The following is an 18765-nucleotide window of genomic DNA, read 5'->3' on the forward strand; positions in this document are numbered from 1 at the left end:
TCAGTCTTGAAGCTGAGAAAGAGAGACTTTCTAACACCTCAAAGTCATCTTGACACCAAAGACCCTGTCACTTGCAAAAGTTCCCAAAGTTTCATTTTGGAAGTAAGCTAAGGTGATGTCCCAGCAATGGCATACAGGGCTTTAATCTTTGGCAAATAAGAACTTTAATCTTGAAATCAATGAGTTTTTCCAAAGCAACTTGGATGGGCTTCCACCGAGGTTTGCCAAGATCCTTAAAGCAACTGTCTGCATTTTCCAGTGCTAGACTAGTGCTGTTTGGGGACTCACTATTATTTTTAGGCTCACCCATTATTCAGAAGAGCATCAGCTTTAATTTACTGTCAGTGCAACAAGCTGGTTAGGCATTAGGTTCTGGTAAGGGGAGTGAGATATTGAGGAATGGTCAGAAACTGAATTCCTTAAAGCAAGCGTGACAGCTCCAGGCGATATCTTCACAGCTGAGAGTAACATACTCCTCAAACTGAAATGTTTTCTAAAATGATGTGGGAAGTGACACAAGCCAGCTGGACTGCACACGGCATAGGTTGTTGGAGAGGCTGAGAGTGTTTGGATTTGGGTAGTAAGAGGTCAAAATTCAGGGTGTGATGCAACCTGATTGAATGGGATAAGGCTTTGAACAACCGAGCAAAAGTTGAGAAAAGACTGGTGTGGCAACCATGCTTAGCATATCCACATTTGTGGAAGTGGACCAAGCTGGGGTATGCTACAGTTATTATATGAATAGTTAATTCTGTAAAAATGTTCAGATGGTCTTTAATACTTGAATGATCTTCAGAAATTGCTTCTTGCCCAAATTATGAACTGATATTAAGTATAACAACATCTTATAGTATAATTATGGTGTTCTTTTCATTCCAACTCCTCCTTAGGCCTTTTACAGCATATGCATAATTCATTTTTGCTTCCCTTAAGCAACACTTAGTAAAGAAGGGGACTGTATTAGCCATTAAGAAAGGTAATCAGACCACTCTTCTGATTTCTCATCACTACACTAGCTTCTAAACCTTTCTTGCCTGCTGGCAGTAGTGAGGATAGAAAAGGGAACTGTAATGGGGAATAAGGGAAAAGAAGAAGCTCTTGTCATTAAAGGCAGTCCTAATATCTCTGACAGTAACCAGAGCAACACTAACTAAATACAAGTTAGAGAGCATGAGCATTTTAGAAGATAGCTTTACAATTGCAAAGTTAATGTGTGATTTCTATACTAAAATACTATTTCAAAGAATATTTGGGATGATGCTGTTGATATACCCATCTCCATCTTTGCTATTAGATCTCTGGGAATTCAGACTATCTGCTTCAAAGGAATGCCATGGTAAGGTAATTCTGGTTTCACTGAACCTGCTGGAAACAGGCATGTCTATAAGTATGTTTCTACTGTTTGGGCTACAATGACAAAAACAATAAAACTTTTGTGGCAGCACACAGTCATTCAGCAAGTCAAAAAGACACAATAGCAATTATAGTACTGCACTTATAATTTTTCCCATCAGAAACCACTCATAATATTAAGCAGTCGATCCTCCTGCCTGGACAAAAGCATCATCTGGCAACTGACAGCAAAATAAGCATTAAAAGAAATCATTCCTGCCTTTGAGGTGTGAATAACTCTGTCTGTAAAGTTTTCCAATTCAATACTTACTGTTATGCTTGAAGATTCTGATAGTGGCACCTGAAAGCCTCGCACCGAGAACGAGAGAAGTGTGGTTCAGCTCATCACTTAGAATGAGGCAGCCCTGTGGAGAAGGAGTACAGTGAGCATCTGCATCAACTGGGAGGCTTCAGACTCGTGTGCATGTGTGTGCCAGCATACACAGGTGCCTGTGATAGAGCATTGCACCAGTTCAGCTGTAAGGATTAAACATTAAATGAATTTTTGTGCCACTTTTCTGAAGGTGCTGGAATATGATACAGGGTTTCTTTGAGTTAGGTCTTATAAGCTCTTGGAGATTTATATCACACACCAGATATCTCAGCCACCTCAGATGGCATTAAATCAGCAGGATGCTTCTGTGGTAGTGTTGGAAACAGAAAAGTTTTAATAAAAGGCAAAATAACAAAAAAAACCCTAGCCAGGGCAAGAGGTTCTTGCTCCTGGTAAAACACCTCACAAAAGCCATTAGTTCCTTTGTTCTCTTCTTTTCCTAGTAAATTGCTTGGGCAGGACGTTTTGGCTCATGTCCAGTTGGCTATCCTTAAGTTTGAGGTGAAGTCCCCAAGGTTTATGAGGTGTCTTTTTACCTAATTGAGGAGAGAAACTTCTAAGATTTTTTTTTTCCTTTTTAAGAGACATAAAATTGTTTTGTCACTTCGTCAATAAAGGGGCACATTCCTACAGGGGTGCACTGCAAAGGCAGGCTGAAACAGTGGGATCAGATTCTCAGGCATTCCCAGGTGATGCACAGGGGCCCAATATTTCCTGTAAATGGAAAGCAGAAAATAACCCTATTAAAGACTGAGTGCTTTATATAAAATCAGGCAATGTTGCTTCCTCTATCACCTGTTTACAGCTCATTTTGAGTTGTAAGGAAAATGCAGCCACCACCCCACATATAAAGGCTGCATGGCAGTAGGCTAAGGAGCAGTAATAATGAGGCTGGCCTGGCATCAGCCCTTTGGACTGCAGAAATGAGATGAGGAGAGACTGATGCCTTGTCACTCCCATCTCCATTAGGATGTGAGTGAAGTTTAGGAACCAGACTCTTGCTCTGGTAAATGCATATAGAGTTGACCTGTAGTATACTTTTTATTAATTAACTCAGCTGAAAACTCCTTTTGTTTTTAGAAACAAAAATAGAAATGTGGGAGAAGTAAACTTGTCTATTATATTGAGAAGGGGCAGGACTCACAGTTGAAATTCAAGCTCGAACCCTTGTTTAGCTCTGCTTTCTATTGAACATGTTTTGCTCTGTTTCATTATGCAAAGGGCAACCCATAATTAAGCAAAAACTTATTTTGGTATCATAGATTAGGCCTAGGTTGAGAGATATTAACACAATCTCCACAAAGACTGGTTTGCAGAACTAACAATAAGTGTAGATGCAGCTTGACAAGAAAATGTAGCTGCTAGACAATTATAGAGGAAAACATAGGAGTAAATCTCTCAAACATAGGATATAATATTTGAATAATATTTCTATAATATTTGTAATATGTAAAATAATACATACTGAAATTTCAAATATATACACACACACACATATTTATTTACTAAAATATATACAGTAATATCTTTATTTGTGCCACTTATATCTATCCAACCTCTGAAAGAGGCTTGAATCTCAACACGAAGCCAGGTAAGGGAGGGAAAATTATTATACAGCTAAGACAAGTGCATATCTCACACTGCATATCTCCAATTTCATAAATTTACCTTCATTAACTCTCTGTATCTGTTCCCCTTGAAACTGCTGGACAAGTTCTCCAGCACTGCTGCAGACTGAAGTTCATGTTCTGGATGACTGAAGCAACTCTCCCGGCCCAACACTTGTGTACATGTATTTTAGAGATCTTGCAAAAGCTGCAGTCATCTTCAACAGAGAGTGAAGAGACTTCAGCTCTACGCTGGTGTTTCAGAAGTCCTGGTCATACACCACAAAATGAATTCATTCTACTTCCACCAAGAAGGAGGTCATGCTTTGTGCTTGCATGGCACACTTCAAGGTGCTCCACACCTGGACAAGCCAAGGAGGAGTTACCCATTTTCCAGCTATCAGTATCAGCACAGTGTGTCTGATGTCCACAGCTACCAGTGACAGGATGATGGAAATCCATGCCTTTGAGTTAAATACTCCAAACTGGAGAGGAGGTTCCTTCAGCACCAAGAACCCGACTTTTGTAACATGATCACAGCTTTCCACTTGATTTTGCTGCCAGCTTTCTTGGCAGGGCTGGCTGGAGCTCTGTTCCCCAGGAATGCTAAGCACTGTGCTTTTCCTTTTCTCAAAGTGTTGTAAAAACTATCCTAATCATCATCTTTCATCACAGGGAGCTGGGCAGTATCTCAGCAAGCAGCCTAAATACTTCATCCCACAAGACCTGGACATGGGATTTAACCTTTGGTTACTTTTTAAGGAGAAGCAACTTCATCAAGAGGAGCTAGAGAGCTGCATCACTGATCCTTAAGCAGATGTTAGGTATGTGTGATAGCAACACTCAGTGCCAGCACAGGTGATAAAGAAGCATATTTAAAGTCACAAGGTCATCAGCTTTATGAGTCACACATTCCTGATACCAAGCTCTGTTCCTCGATGGAGCCTTTCCCCTCACTGAAAGCCCAGAGTACTGCAACAGCAGTTAAAACAATTAATAAATGTTCTGTGTTCCTGAAGGGAGTACTCACCTTTCCAACAAGGGCTGGAATATTCATTGAGTTAGTTGCAAAGCCCATGCCAAACACCATAGCATCTTCCACACCAAGGAACTTGGCCACGAGTTTCTCTAGTTCTACATGTTTGTCTAGGGTGCCTGCAGAAAGAAGCACAGGGAATATTAAATCTCATTGAACTGTGAAAGTTAGTATGACACAAAACATACAAAAGAACAGGCTAGAAATGTGTCATTAAGCTATTTGACATTAAGTTCTGCTGAGGGTTTTCCATTTGCATCCTGCTCATGTGGGCTAATGCAAAAGGTACAAACCAGCTGTGACTGATGCTAACAAACACTGCTGCTGTTAGGGAAGCAAAGCAGTTGCTATGGAAAACAGCTTTATTTTCCCACAATAACTTTTGACATAGTTTATTCTGAAGACTAATTTGTTGTCTTTTTCTCTCCCCTGCAGTAAGGACAAAAATACCTTCTTCTTGTAGGAAATGTGGGACAAATATTTTAGGCATTCTTGAGTTCTCTCCAGATGTGAAAACAAAAATGGGTGACAACAAAATTTTTCCTTTTCTATTGTCTGTCGATATATGTGTACAAAATTCTTAATTAGGGTTTTATATGGCTAGAAAAACAAAAGCATTCTCCATATTTTTCTCTGCCTTGGAAGGTAAAAGCTGATGACAACTCTGCTCTTTCTTTCCTCTCAACAGCAAACACAAATGATAATGCAACACTAGACCCTTCTTTATTGCATATTAATTATCTAATATTAGTACTTGAAGTCTCCAAACAAGTAAGGCTCTCCAGCTATCCAACAAAAGCAGTATCCTTCCTGCCCAGCTCACAGAGAAGGATGACAAAGTACAGAAGGCAAACAAACAAAAGAGTGGTGTTAAGAGACTGAGATAACAGATAGCTTTGAACAGTAAGGAATCATCTCCACTTGCCAGCTCTCTAGTCTTTGGTTGCCTGGCTGTGCATTGCAGGGACCAAGGCAGAAGGAACTCTTACAGGATGATCTGTGGGGAAGAAAAGAGAGTGGCCTGTGGATTCTGAGAGAGCATTTCCCCTATGAATAAGGCTGTAATCAGAGAACAGAAGAAAAAAATTAGGCAAGCGAATATGTTACCTCACTTGCAATGCACAAGCTGATGACACAACAATATAAAGGGAATTACAATGGATGGAACAAGAAAGCTGTGTTCACTGTGACGGACAAAAGGCAGATGAATGGAAGAAATGCAGAAGCTTGGCTAGAGTGTCTCAATAAGAATGATGAGTCAGGAAGATGATCTTACCTTCATCATGGAGCAGAGCTCATAAAAAAAATCAAATATAAATGTCAGGAGAACAGTTTCAGCAATAGCAATAAGTCAGCTGGTTACAGTGAAGGTGTGCTTTCATTTTTTTTTTTTTTCTAATTAAATATCTAAATTAAGAATGACATCCATTTGGAAATAGAATGTGACAAATATCTATCAGGCAGGCAGGTAACTCTTCAACTATCAGGGAGATAAGGAGCAAGGATCATGTGGCTTCTTGAAAAGCCTGGATTACATGGACAGTAAAGAACAGCAGAAGTGCTGAGATTCTGCCAGAGCCTTCCTGAGTTGTGCTAGAGCTGAGCCTACTCCAGCAGAGCTTCAAGAGCATCTCTGCACTTATTGTATCACACTGCATGTAGCTGGGGCTGGGCTGCCTCTGTGCTCTGAGAATGAGGTAATGGGACACAGAAAATGTGGCTCTGCAGAAACTCCACTACCTGTGAACTGAGTCTGTCTGAAGCTCTTTGAGGATGGCTATTTTTTGAATTTGTACATCCCAAGACACATGAGGATATGAGCTGGCTCTGCACACAGCCACTGTTTAGTACCCAGGTTCCATGAAATACAAAACAGTGTTTCAGAGCTGGGCTGCTCACTGGAAATGTGGGTAAGAATCTGTCATAAGGTGTAAGTCCAGCAGGACCCAGCATTTATTTCTGAGGTTCTGTACTTTTTGCAAACTGGGCCCATCTAGTCTTCAATCTACAGCACCCATGGACAACTAAGAGTTCCAGGAGGATCAGCTACCTTAGTGCTCCCTGTAGATGATATTTCTGTCACTCCAGGGCTATCAGCACACCAAAAGAAGATGAAGTCTGAAATGGAAGCTCAAAGCCAAGCACACTATGGTCACAGCTTGAATTAGAAGGTTTGTGAAAGCATGAGAAACAAGCAGTGTGTGCTTTGCAAGGCAGGCATATTAAGGCATGACACAATTGTCTCTGACTCTTCCAGGGATAAGTCTGACACTGGGGTGGAGTTAAATTGCTTTTTGGGGTTGCATCACATGTTTTCTGTTTTTATAAACAGGAAAGGCCTGACTCAATACACACTGTTCTGTTAAAGCTCCTATTAGATGACCCACAAAAGAACAGCACATTTTGCCCCTATTTTTATTGATTTTGTCATGGTGAAGAATGACTCATTTTGACAGTGACTGATTCCTACTTATTATTTACTAATCCTAAGTGCCAATGCAGATGATACTCTACATCACTGTTGCCTACAAATCCTGGAATACAAATTGAAATTGGTTAGCAAAACAAAATCCTGAATGACAAAGATTTGCAAACTGAGCCCTGGTTTTGAATCATGTTAATTGCCATGGCAATATCGGTGGTGGTAAGTAAGGTGTTACAGAAGCAATACAACACACACCAGTACCGTCAGTGGGAGGTTCATGGCAGCTGTATACATTGAACAGAGTTGAAAAAGCATATAATTATGCAATTATTTAATCACATCAGGAGATATTTCTACACAGGATGTCCTTGGACACTGTACAAATGGCATCAATTCTATCACCTCTCTCCACTGGAAGAAACAAGGGGTCAGTCATGTGCTGCTGGGATGAGGTTTGTCCACTAGCATTCCCAGCTGGTCACAGCCACCACCATGACAAGCATAAACAGCACTGCCAGACACATGCAAATTTGATCCAAAGGAACTGGCACAAGCTGAAACATCTCAGCATCTCAAGCTATATAACAAAGGCAGTAATTACACAGCTCCTCATTAAATACAACCTTAGAGATGTCAAGTAAGGTTAGCTTGGCCCTTAAAATGTTTTGTATTGTGCTAGATTCAAGATCAGTATCATGATCTGGTGAATGAAAAGTGATATACTAGATATATCTTTTTAATCTACTGTATACACACTTGCCCTATAAACAGAAATTAGAATTTCCCCACTGAGTGACTACAGCTTGTCTTGACCCAACAAATGAGGACACAACTAAACAATGTACACCAAATCACCAGGAAAGATTTAAGACAAAAAAGGAGAAAGGTACCTGCATGTTTAAGAGACAAAATCCTTTTGAAAGTTATTCTTCCCTGCTGAACAGCTGTAAGTAATACAATACAGCAGGAGTTACTCTGATCCAAGACTATATAGGTATTAAGATTACAGATCATATCAAAAGTGGACTTTCACAATGGGAACCACCTCCACAGATTCCCACACTTCTCACAGCAAATCCCCTCCTTTTCAAAATCTGATGACCCAGTTCCCTCCATTAACTTGCCACTGCACTCTGGTGACAGGGAACATGAAGTACACTGTGTTTTGACAGGCTTTTTCATACACTTGCTGTTTTTCATATCCATGCTGTTGGGCTGAAAGTCACTGCCAGACTACTAGAGAGATAAAGCTGGAAAATGGACTTCCCATGATCCATAGAGTCATTATTTAGTTTGACATTTTCAGCTTGGACTTTCAGTGGTTTATGCCACTGGTTAGTCTGCCCAATACAGTCTTTCAGGTTCTTATACACTAATGACACAGACTGGTTGAACTGCCAACACTGGCAACAGTATCCTGTCATAGAATTTTAAGTTTGGAATTCTAACAGCCAAAGAAGACAGGGAAACACCTGCTCCCCTCAGGTTAAACAAAAGCTGGAAGAGTAAACTGATACAAGCAACAAGGCCTTGAAAGAAAAAAGAGCAGCTGGGAACCCTGTGCATCCCTGGCGTGACTCACCAAGGTGACTGAGAACCATTACACTATGGAAATGAGGGTTTGTCAGCAGCATCCTTGGGAGGGTGGGGAGCAGAACAAAACATCTCAACTTCCTTGTCACAGCTGAAACTTAAGGTCACAAACTCACTCTGGCAAAATGAGTACACTGCATGGTAAGATGCTTGTCAGAGATGAAAAAAATCTGTATAATTGAAAGACATATGTGCTTTTACAAAAAGCAAGATTGGATGAGTTACTAATAGCAAGATGAAGAAACAGAAGCTGTGGAAATTATATTAATTCTTTACACCATGTTACCAGAGCAGATGATGCAGATGGTATCACTGTCCTACAGACCCACTAGCAGAGGAAAGCCTCAACTTGTAGAATGAGATTTGTTGGAAAAAGAAGGAGAAAAGCACATGGTAATGTTATGCAGTTGCCTCATTTAACACTGTCTGTGCAGAAAAGAGTCCTAAAATAAGGGGGTTTTGATGAATCATTTGATAGAAAGGAAATGCTCAAGTTTTCTTAACATTGCTACCAACTGACAGGGCTTTCATACCACAAAGATGCCATGGGTGTCATAAATCTAATAATGTACCTGTGTAATTTAGTGATTCTCAGAAAAAAAAAAACTAGATTAGTTTTAACAGAACTTCCAGCTGAATTTAGATCTTCTGGGTTTGTTTCTTTTTTTTTTTTCTTTTGCCTTTAGAGGAACACAAAGTTAAAATTTCCAGCATCTTCATGCCAAAGCCTGAATGGCAGCATCTTAAGTATCTAAATATTTGCATGCAGATAAAATCATATATCAGAGATACTTAAGGTATTAAACAAGTCACACAGCCCTTAATTCCTACAGATGCCTTCAATTCCACCTGCTAGAAGATGGGCTATCCAGACTATTAATCTTGCATTGCAAAGCATACTTTTGCAATGGTGAAATACAAGGAACAAACCTGACCCTATGATTACAAATTGATTGTAAGCTGGATTAGTTATTTATGAAAGGGTAGGCACACAAAGGAAAAGGATGTTAGTGAACATGACAAAACTGTTTCCTAATTTATACCATACCCTATCAGAAAATAGCTAAGATTATTAAATATGTGTATATATATATATATATATATATATATACATGCACACAAATTCTCATTTTTGTGGCTTTTTCTCCTTAAGATCTCACTTGGGAACTGTAAATTATGGGATATTCAGTTCTTTATCTCTTTCTCCAAACTGAAAAATGAAACATTTATTCATGTTTGTACAGTATTATATTTAAAATGAGTCTTGGCCCTAATTAAAGCTTTGAAGTAGTATAAAAGAAAGAATGGCCAAATAACTATTTTCATCTTCTTGAAATGCTGCTAGAAATTCACATTAGGCCTTAAAACCCAGTGGAAAGAGCTGAATTAGTCTGAACTACTTTTGTATTAAATGTTGGCACAGATTTTCAGATCAGCTTTTTAGAAATGAGATCACAATCAAGCGTAAAAAAAACCTCAAACAAAGAAAAAGCCTCAAAACTGAGTGCAAGTTAGGTGCTAAAGGGCAATCTCCTAACATGCCCTCCAGAGTGAATCACCCTGCAAGTGTTCTGTGCAGGCTCCATCTTGTTTTTTGGTCCAAGGCATAATCACAGGAGAAGGATTTCAAAAGGCAGGAATCCTGCCTGGCTGCTTAAGCAGCACTAATCACACGTTTGCTCCGGTTACTCACGTATGTCATCTCCATGAGGAACACTGGGGAGTTAGATAAACAGAGAATTGTTAGCACTGGCTGTCCATGTGACAGTCCTGTCACCAGCCTGCTGGCCCTAGGAGCACTCAGAGCATGATAATCTGCCTTATCTTAAAAAAAAAAAAAAAAAAAAAAAGTGTAATTTTGCTGATTTTGTTATCTGCAAGCAGCAAGCAGGAAACTAATTTGCATGTTTCTCAACAATTCGCAGTCACATTGCTTAGAAAAGGCTGACTATAAACACTGAAAACCAGGATGGGCTCAGAGAAAAGGCTTTTGAATCTACCTTTAACAGCAGCCAACTCCCACTCCAGCCATTAAAAAAAAGGACTTTACATTCAAGTTGTCATTCTTTCATTTTTTTTCACTATATGGAGGGAACACTTGCTATTTCATATTTATTAGGTTCCTATGTGCTGGCAGTTTTATTGAGCTAAAATAATAACACTTTTGAGAGAAAAATTAAAATACATATAACAGTAGAGATACTTTATACTTTTTGTGGGGCAGTTTATATGGAATGCCCTAACATTCCCAACACTCCAGTTAGTTGAACAGTTGGTGTCCAGTTACTTATGGAATCACAGAATGAATCACAGAATAGTTTGTGCTGGAAGGAACCTTAAAGATCATCTCATTCCAATGCCTTGGACAGAGACATGGACACCTTTCACTAGATCAGGTTGCATCAAGCCCCACCCAGCCTGTCCTTGAACACTTCTAGTAATGGGCATCCACTGGACAGCCTGTTCCAGAGCCCCACCACCCCCACGGGGAAGAATCTCTTCCTGAAATCTAATCTGACCCCGCCCTCTGTCAGTTTGAAGCCATTCCCTCTTATCCTGTCACTCCACACCCTTGTAAAAAATCCCTCTCAAGCTCTCTTGTAGCCACCTTGAGTTACTGGATGGCTACTCAAATCCTTCAACATTCATGAGTAATTTTCTCAGACCCAACATTTATTCCTAAAAGACAAAACTTCCTACTTTTTAATGTCCAAGTTGGTTTCTTGACGTATAATGAATAAGGCAAAGAAATTTTTAAAATTACGTTTTCCTGAACCTGCAGGAGAGACTGCTGCTGAACAAAACTGTTTTAATTTAAATAACACCCATGGTCAATTTTCTCTGGTTTGGTAGGTGCAAATCTCTCTGTATGCTCTCTTGGCATCTCTCAGAGTTCATAAGGACATCCTGAATCAGGTACAGTTTGGGTATTTCTAGTAACTATCAGGGAGAGCACCGCTGCACACATGGCCACTCTCCCTTAGAACACAAGGGAGTGGGAAGTTCTGGTATCTGCAGCGTTATGGATACATGTTATAATATTGCCTTTTTGCAAATATTAAAATGGATTCTATATGTGTGATGTTAACTTTGTTATAAAGATATAGTTTTTTATTTCTGTTGTTAATTAAGCTTAGACATAGCAGTGAAATAGCTGTGCTTATGTTAAAATGCCTGCTTGGATGGGATAATATCCAATGAAGACAGGATGAGGATCCTGCTACTGATATGCCAACTATCAGCATCTGCTGTCTGAAGACAGAGTGGACCAAGGCCCAAAGTGGAAGTGAAAAAGAGGAACCAAGAAACACACATGCTCTAAAAACGCAGACCCAAGGAGAGGCCATGTAAAATAGTTCCCACAATATGTAAAGTAGTTTATGGATATGCATAAGGATCTATGAATGTGCAACAGACAAGTGTAAGGAAAAAGGTATTTAAAGGGTGTCCCCAAAGGTGACAGTGTGCTCTTGGCTGAGTGCCAAGATGGACCTGGCCATAATAACCTTTGCTCTATGGTCCTGGTCTCCTTGTTAAACTTTTTACATTTTCACAGGAGAATGAACATGCTTTTCACAGCAGTGCTGAGCTCCTCAGGTGTGGCAGCCTCCAGCACTTAGGTGAAAACCTTCTACCAGCTTCATACAATGCCCTGTACATCTGGTAGTGGGAAAGGACAGTGAATCCTGACCACTCTTCCACATCACACATTATGTTGAAAATGTCTATAATTTCTCCACTGAAGCTCTTTTTTTGAGACAGATGACAGGCATTTGTGACAGCTGGAGACAGCAAGCTCAGTAGTTCTTCATCCAGAAGCTGTCTGTGGTGTTTGATGATCCCTGTGGCTCTTACACTTTCCAGTTTTGCTAAATATTTTTGATCATACCTGCACAGAGTACTCAAGACAACAACAAACAGCAGCTTTATCCAGCAGTGTACTGAGGCTCTATGGTTGGCTTTCTGTGTACTTTCTAGTAATTTCTAGAGTTTGTTTTGCTTTCTGATCGTGGAACAGCAAGTTAATTCTTCCATGGATGTACCCCTTATAACTTCAAAATCTTGCTCCTAGGGGCTAATAGCTAGCTTGGTCTTAAAAAAAAGGAAAGTATTTTTATTTCACACTGAAAGTCCCACAAACCCAGAAACATGTCTGAAATGACACTGTTATAGTAAGACATTAATTATTATGATTATTATAATTAAGAAGATCATGGAATTAAAAATGGATTGAAAAGCCTTAAATCTTTTTATGAGGGATAAGCCTTGGAATGTCAGCCACTGTTTTAATCAGCTTTAACCCTGTTGTCAGAGGAAACTACCTGCAACAGCATTCTGATATGACAGCATTGTGTGTCCTCTCCACAGCCTCCATAGTTTTAGGAGGAGAAGTGTAGGCAGAAGACATAAAGGACAGTTTTACCATCATGTATTCTTTCAAACACCACTCACATTACTTTCATTTGTGTCCTCTTTGTTTTACCCTCTATCTGAAATCCTCTGGAAGTAGTGGAATGATTTCTCAGAAAGAGAGTCACCACTGCTTAGAGAGAGATCTTGGTGAAACTCAGACATGCCAGACACTTAAATGCACACGAGCAGAACAGTACTTTCAAAGTGAATTAGCTTGAAAACATAAATACATTCAAGTGCTCTCTTGAATTAGAACCCTACAGGCAATTTGCAGCCTTGGCTCTTGCAGCTCACTGCACTTCTACTTCAAAACACTTTAGCTCCACAAACAATAACAACAGAAGTTTTGGAATGTGATCTGCCCAGAGACAAACTCATCCTGTTCCTTTTATCTAAGATGAAGCTGAGAAATGATAATTTATAAAGGTAAGATGCTTCATTCAGACCCTTCCCTATCTCTCTCTTTAATATATCTAACTCAGAATTTTTCTGTCATACTGTGATGAGAATGGAGCAAAAGAACATAAAGGAACAAGGAAAGAGGGTATCCACTCTGGATAAGAGGCTGTTTTCCTTAGGTTGTTTATACAGACCTTGGTGACAGAGCTCCAAAGAGCCAGTACCAACAAAGGAGCCACTGCTCAGCCCTGCCCTGTGGAGCCACCTCTCTCCATGGAGCACACAAACACAGCCCCTCTGTTACCTGCCCAGGATAAATTGCTGTGACTGCTCAGTTACACCAGCTAAGCCAGGCCTAAACACCCTGCTTTCCTTTGTCCAAGCTGCTCTCCAAAATCCACTTCCAAAAGACTGAGACTCACAAGGCTTTTAGGATGCTCTTTATCTGCAGCCCATTCTTGCATTGTGAATGGCCTTGATGCAGCTCATGGGACTGTTTGTTGTGAAGGCAATTAGAATTAATCTAAATCCTTGCTCAATCAGTCAAAACAACTTTGAGTACAGCACAGATGAAGAGGATACCCTAGAAATCTCTCTACATCGGTTCTCAGATAGATGGGATGAAGTTACTTAGTAAGATTTTTAATATTTGAACACAGAATCCTCTTTTAATAAGAAGTTGGGTTGGTGGATTTTTGGTGTGTTTTTTTTTTTTTTTTTTTTTTTTTTTTTTTTTTTTTTTGTTTTGTTTTGTTTTGTTTTGTTTTTGTTGATTTGCTTTTAAGAATAAATCTTCCAGTAAAAAACTTCAGCAAAAGCTACAGAATAAGGAACGCCAGCCATAATCTTAGATGTCCTGAAAACAACTTGAAATGTTCTTAGACAAAATGGAATCTGGGAGAAAAAGAGAGAAAGCTTCCTTCAATACCTTAAAGGACTAGCAATGGTGACCACTTTCAAGCATGAAATTCAGGTTAAATAATAATATATTGCAGTCACCAGATGGGTCACCTGCACAACGAAAGTGGGGTCAATCTGTAAATCCTCTCTGAGTGGTGTCACTGACATAATTATTATTGGCAAATCAAACCACAATGACAAGATAAGAAGCAGATCACAAAGTTTGCATTACTTTTTCTTCTGAAATTGAGACTTTAAATAAAAAAAAACTAAATTAAATACAGTATTTTTTCTGTAAGTAAGTTTTATGGAAGAACATAGTTTACATTGGAGATTAAAATGCAATTTTTTTAGGTTACTGATTAGAAAAAAGAAATCTTTTATAGACTTTATAGACTTCTCCATTCTGGGAAGCCTTCTTTTTTTTTAATACTCCCAAGAGTGATAAAGCCTGAAGGGAAACCTCCCCCTGCATTTCTCTGGTTTGAAACTGTTTGTTTGTTTTTTTTTTTTTAATGTAAGATGATTGTACCCTAAGGAATGCAAGGCTTTGTGTTGAAGGTAACCCTGCATGCAGTCTACAGACTAACAAAGCAGACAATCATAACAGATAAAACCAAAAATGTCAGATGCAACCTTCCTGAATTTATTTGCTAATGGCAAACTAGAAATTTCTGTTTTGTGCCAGTAGTATCTGATAAAACATTCCAATACATTCTTAGAACATGGGATTAAAAACATTATGCAAAAGATCATTTAACTAATCTGAAACCTCTGTGTGTGGTAACTGATATAAATCTGTGATGCAGTTGAATTTGCCCCAGAAAAATTGTTGAAATCTATGTGTGTTTCCATCATTAAAAATCCCAGGCCAGTAGATGACACATTTGGTTTAGCTTTTCCAAAAATCAGTATTGCTTTTCCTTTTGAAAAAACCCCTCATGTGAGAACAAATAAAACACAGCATTTCTTTTAACTGTGAAACAAGTAATTGCTGGTGTGATTCTTTGTATCTGTATCCAATTCTTTTAAGATGTCTGAGAAGAGGAGTGTAGTTACAGGACCTTTGGTGGCCATGTCTCTGTTTACTCACCCATCTCTTGCCTGGTACTGCAGACGCCTGTCCCATATTTTTCTAACTCTATGGTCACAGTTTTCAAAGCATTAACATCTGTTTCTGCAAAGCCGAGGTAGTTATAAGAACCCATATTGATTACATTCTTGATAGTCCTTCCTGTAAACCTGTAATTAAAGCAAATTTTGAACAACAGTGCAATTTTCCTTCCAATCCCAAATGAAAAGAAAAAAAATCCCAAAATTTTCCCACCAAATTTTGTTCCAGTGTTAAATTTCTACTTGTGAATTGACAATCTGCATATTCTAACAGCCCAAAAGTTTTTCTAGCCTTCCTCTTTTCCTAAGTACTTCTTCATGGTCAGAGTGCTTTCTAGAAGTCACACTATAGATGGCAATAAACTGGTGTGGGATCACTGTCTGCTTTTATGGATTTAAATAAACAAACAAACATAGGACTTTATTTAAGGAACAACTTACAGACATTAATTTTTCAAGCAAATTGTCAACTGCTTCCATTAAGTCACCAGTGTTCTCACACACACACAGAACTTAAACTTGATGAAAATATGGGAAACACTATGATACATTCTCAATAAGCTCAAATATAGCCAACCTACACAAAAATATGGGAAACACTATAGATGCATTCTCAATAAGCTCAAATATAGCGAACCTACATTGTCTATGCTGAATTACACAGCTATGTGAATTCCCATAGCTGTGTAATTCAGCAGCAATACACCAAAACCTTCAAGCTCTAATCTGCTTAAAATCCACTGCAAAAGACTCCCGGTGAAGGTAGGAAGCCATATTCATGCAGTGCAAAAACTTATGATATAAAACCTAACCAAGGGATAAAACAAATTTTGTTGTAATATTGAGAATCAAGGTCTGTTGTTATAAATGGTGCATGAGCAGTCTTGTGCTGACACAGCCAAACCCATTTGCAACTGAGTTGGAAATCTATACTGCATTTCCAAACAAATACTCAGAAGAAAAGGGTCAGATTGCCAGCATGGTGCTGACTGCAGAAAGAAACATGCTGGTGGATATTAGACAAGGATCTGGACACAACTTTGTGTGCTTTGCAGAGGTGTCAGGAGCATGCTCAGGAGGCTGAGAGCAGCAGAGTGTAAGATGACTCACCTAAATGTCCAGTTGTAATCATCTGTAACACGTTCCATGAGGTCAAACTGTGGCCCAGGGACACTGCAAATGGGACGGTTCCAGTTATCCCGTATTCTCAAATAGAGGTTCCTGGTCCAAAAGTTCTCAAAATCTTGATAAAGTGGCACAAAATCCTGGTTTGAAAACATGCACAGGGTTATGTTGCTGTGAAAATATCTCCTTCTGTACCAAAGTCATTCCTATTAGCAAGGAAAAACTGATTCATCAATAAACAGAGAGTCACAGCAGCCATATGGTCCTGTGTCACTTACAACTCCAAACAGCAATACTGTATCCTTACTATAATTCCTTTAAAACACAATGTTGTATTTCTTTGAGGGTATTTTATTTCTGTTTAAAGATTAGGAGTTTTTTCATTTCTTTTTTGGTTGGTCAGGTTTTTTTTAAATGGTAAACAAGTTGGTCTAACTTTCTCTATATGTACTGAAAGTTGGAAATGGAAAAAAAAAATCAAGATTCTTTCACTTGAAGAAACCAATTGCTTCAAATTGAGCATTTTTCTATGTGTGGAGCAGATTGCAGAAAAGTAGGATAAAGAACTCACTACCTTTCATGAAATGCTGGACACATAAGACAAAAGCTAGTCCAATATTTGTGATTTGGGCATTACTGGCCTAGGGTGGCAATGCAAACATCCAGTTATGACAATTTTTTTGGTTGAGAATGAATGAATATCTATGGGTTTTACTTGGAAATTAAATTTAAACAAAGCTTTTTCTCTATATGAAACAGCAATATATCCATGTTGAGCACTGCATACAATAAACTGATAAAATAACATGGCACACAGTTAACATATGTGGGAAAATTAAATAAACATGTAATCCATAGTGAAAGACAAAAAAATTTAACTGGCACAACTGGAATTAACAAATGGCCAGATCATGAAGTGAATTGAAAATGATATTTCAAAATCTAAATCAGGAAACAATTTCAGGAGTTTTATTTGCATGAGAAACAGTAAAACTCTTCATGTTTTTCCTTCATTATGCCAGGTGTTACCGTAAATGATGAATCAAACTGCACAGAGAAGGAGGCGGAACAAAAAATTGTAAGCAAAGTTGGAAGGCAGTTGATATTGCTAAGGTGCAAGTTTCACTTGGAACTATATGGGATGAAAAAATGTTGGGAGTTACAAGAATTCAATTATTACAAAATCAGAACTTCCTCACTGTGAAAGGCACCGTAAGATAGCTAGATGGGACAAAGGAAAATTTGGGTTGAAGAGATTTGGAAAGATGAAATATTAAACAATAAGGCATTTATGAATTTTCTTTTTCCGTGGATTGACTTAATAAACTGAGATTCTGTTTTGCTGAGAGTATTATGGCACCTCTTAGAATGAGGTGAACATGTCCCTGGGTAAAAATGATGATTTTATGCATATTTTTTCAATGCATAATTTTTCAATATTCATATTTTCAATATGAAAAATGCATATTTTTTCAATATAATCAATGCATATGCATGATTTTTGCATTGTATGCAAAAATGCATACAACTCCACTGGCAGGGTGTGTCACTCCTCTCACCCCTGTGCAATGTTCTGTAAAATGAAAGTTGTCTGCATTGTTACTCCCACAAGTTGCTCTAAATCACTTGCAACCAGAGGAAAACTCAGCTGTGGACACAGAATGACTTTTTCATACATACTTTTTGTTGTTCTCTCTCCGCAGCAATGTTACGTTTTTCTAGTCCCCAGGCTCTCATAAAATCTCGCAGGTAGCCAAATATTGTTCCCACTGCAAACCCCACGAAAGTAAAAACTGCAACATACATTGGTGCCTGTTCAAAGTGCTCAATAAATGTTTTTTTGTAGAGGGTTCCATTTGATACTCCGTTCTTCTGAAAAAACAGAAGAGAAATTTCTGATTAATACATTTAATCTCATCGCAGCTTTGACCTTGGGGCAAATATTTTCTCTAATTAGGAAAGACATTTAGACCTCACACTATGTATCAGCTGCAGAAGAGGACCTTTAACATTGCAGTTGCTACTGACCACTACAAGTATTTCCATTTTCCCTCCTCTCATGCCCTCAGCTGCAGATGTCTTCAACACCACTCCCTTGTCTATTTTGAAACATATGAAACTTATGAAAGATTGGCTGTGTATTATTGTGCAACTGGACAATTATTTCAAAGGTGATTAAATGGAAACCACAATACTCTGTCTTGCAAGAGAGTGCTATAAAAAGGGAAGGGCAGCATTAAAAGCTCACCTACACTATTCCTGACTGCTTCTGGAAGTCTTGAGTAACCAACCCATTGCAGCAACTAACCTATATAAAACAAATCCTGCCTAAACCAGGGCAGCTTTGCTGTGATGTTCTCCAGACCTGAGAGAGTATCCAAAACTTTATGATCCCTGCCTTCTATTTCTGCTCTGATTTCACAAATGC

At 38.8% G+C, this 18765-nt stretch overlaps 1 protein-coding gene across 2 annotated transcripts in view; it reads right to left on the minus strand.

Annotated features, from left to right (window-relative positions):
* The window catches only part of SPTLC3 (serine palmitoyltransferase long chain base subunit 3), an 81006-nt gene that overhangs the window by 32125 nt on the left and 30116 nt on the right, over nt 1-18765 (minus strand). For both annotated transcript variants that reach the window (XM_058802269.1, XM_058802270.1), the window contains exons 2-6: nt 18018-18209; nt 16323-16477; nt 15193-15341; nt 4364-4488; nt 1664-1757 (exon numbers count right to left, since the gene is read on the minus strand). In XM_058802269.1, coding sequence (XP_058658252.1) covers nt 1664-1757; nt 4364-4488; nt 15193-15341; nt 16323-16477; nt 18018-18209 — 715 coding nt within the window. The remainder of the gene's footprint in view (nt 1-1663; nt 1758-4363; nt 4489-15192; nt 15342-16322; nt 16478-18017; nt 18210-18765) is intronic.

The sequence above is a fragment of the Ammospiza caudacuta genome, chromosome 3, assembly GCF_027887145.1.
Source record: "Ammospiza caudacuta isolate bAmmCau1 chromosome 3, bAmmCau1.pri, whole genome shotgun sequence".
NCBI classification, from domain to species: Eukaryota; Metazoa; Chordata; class Aves; order Passeriformes; family Passerellidae; genus Ammospiza; species Ammospiza caudacuta.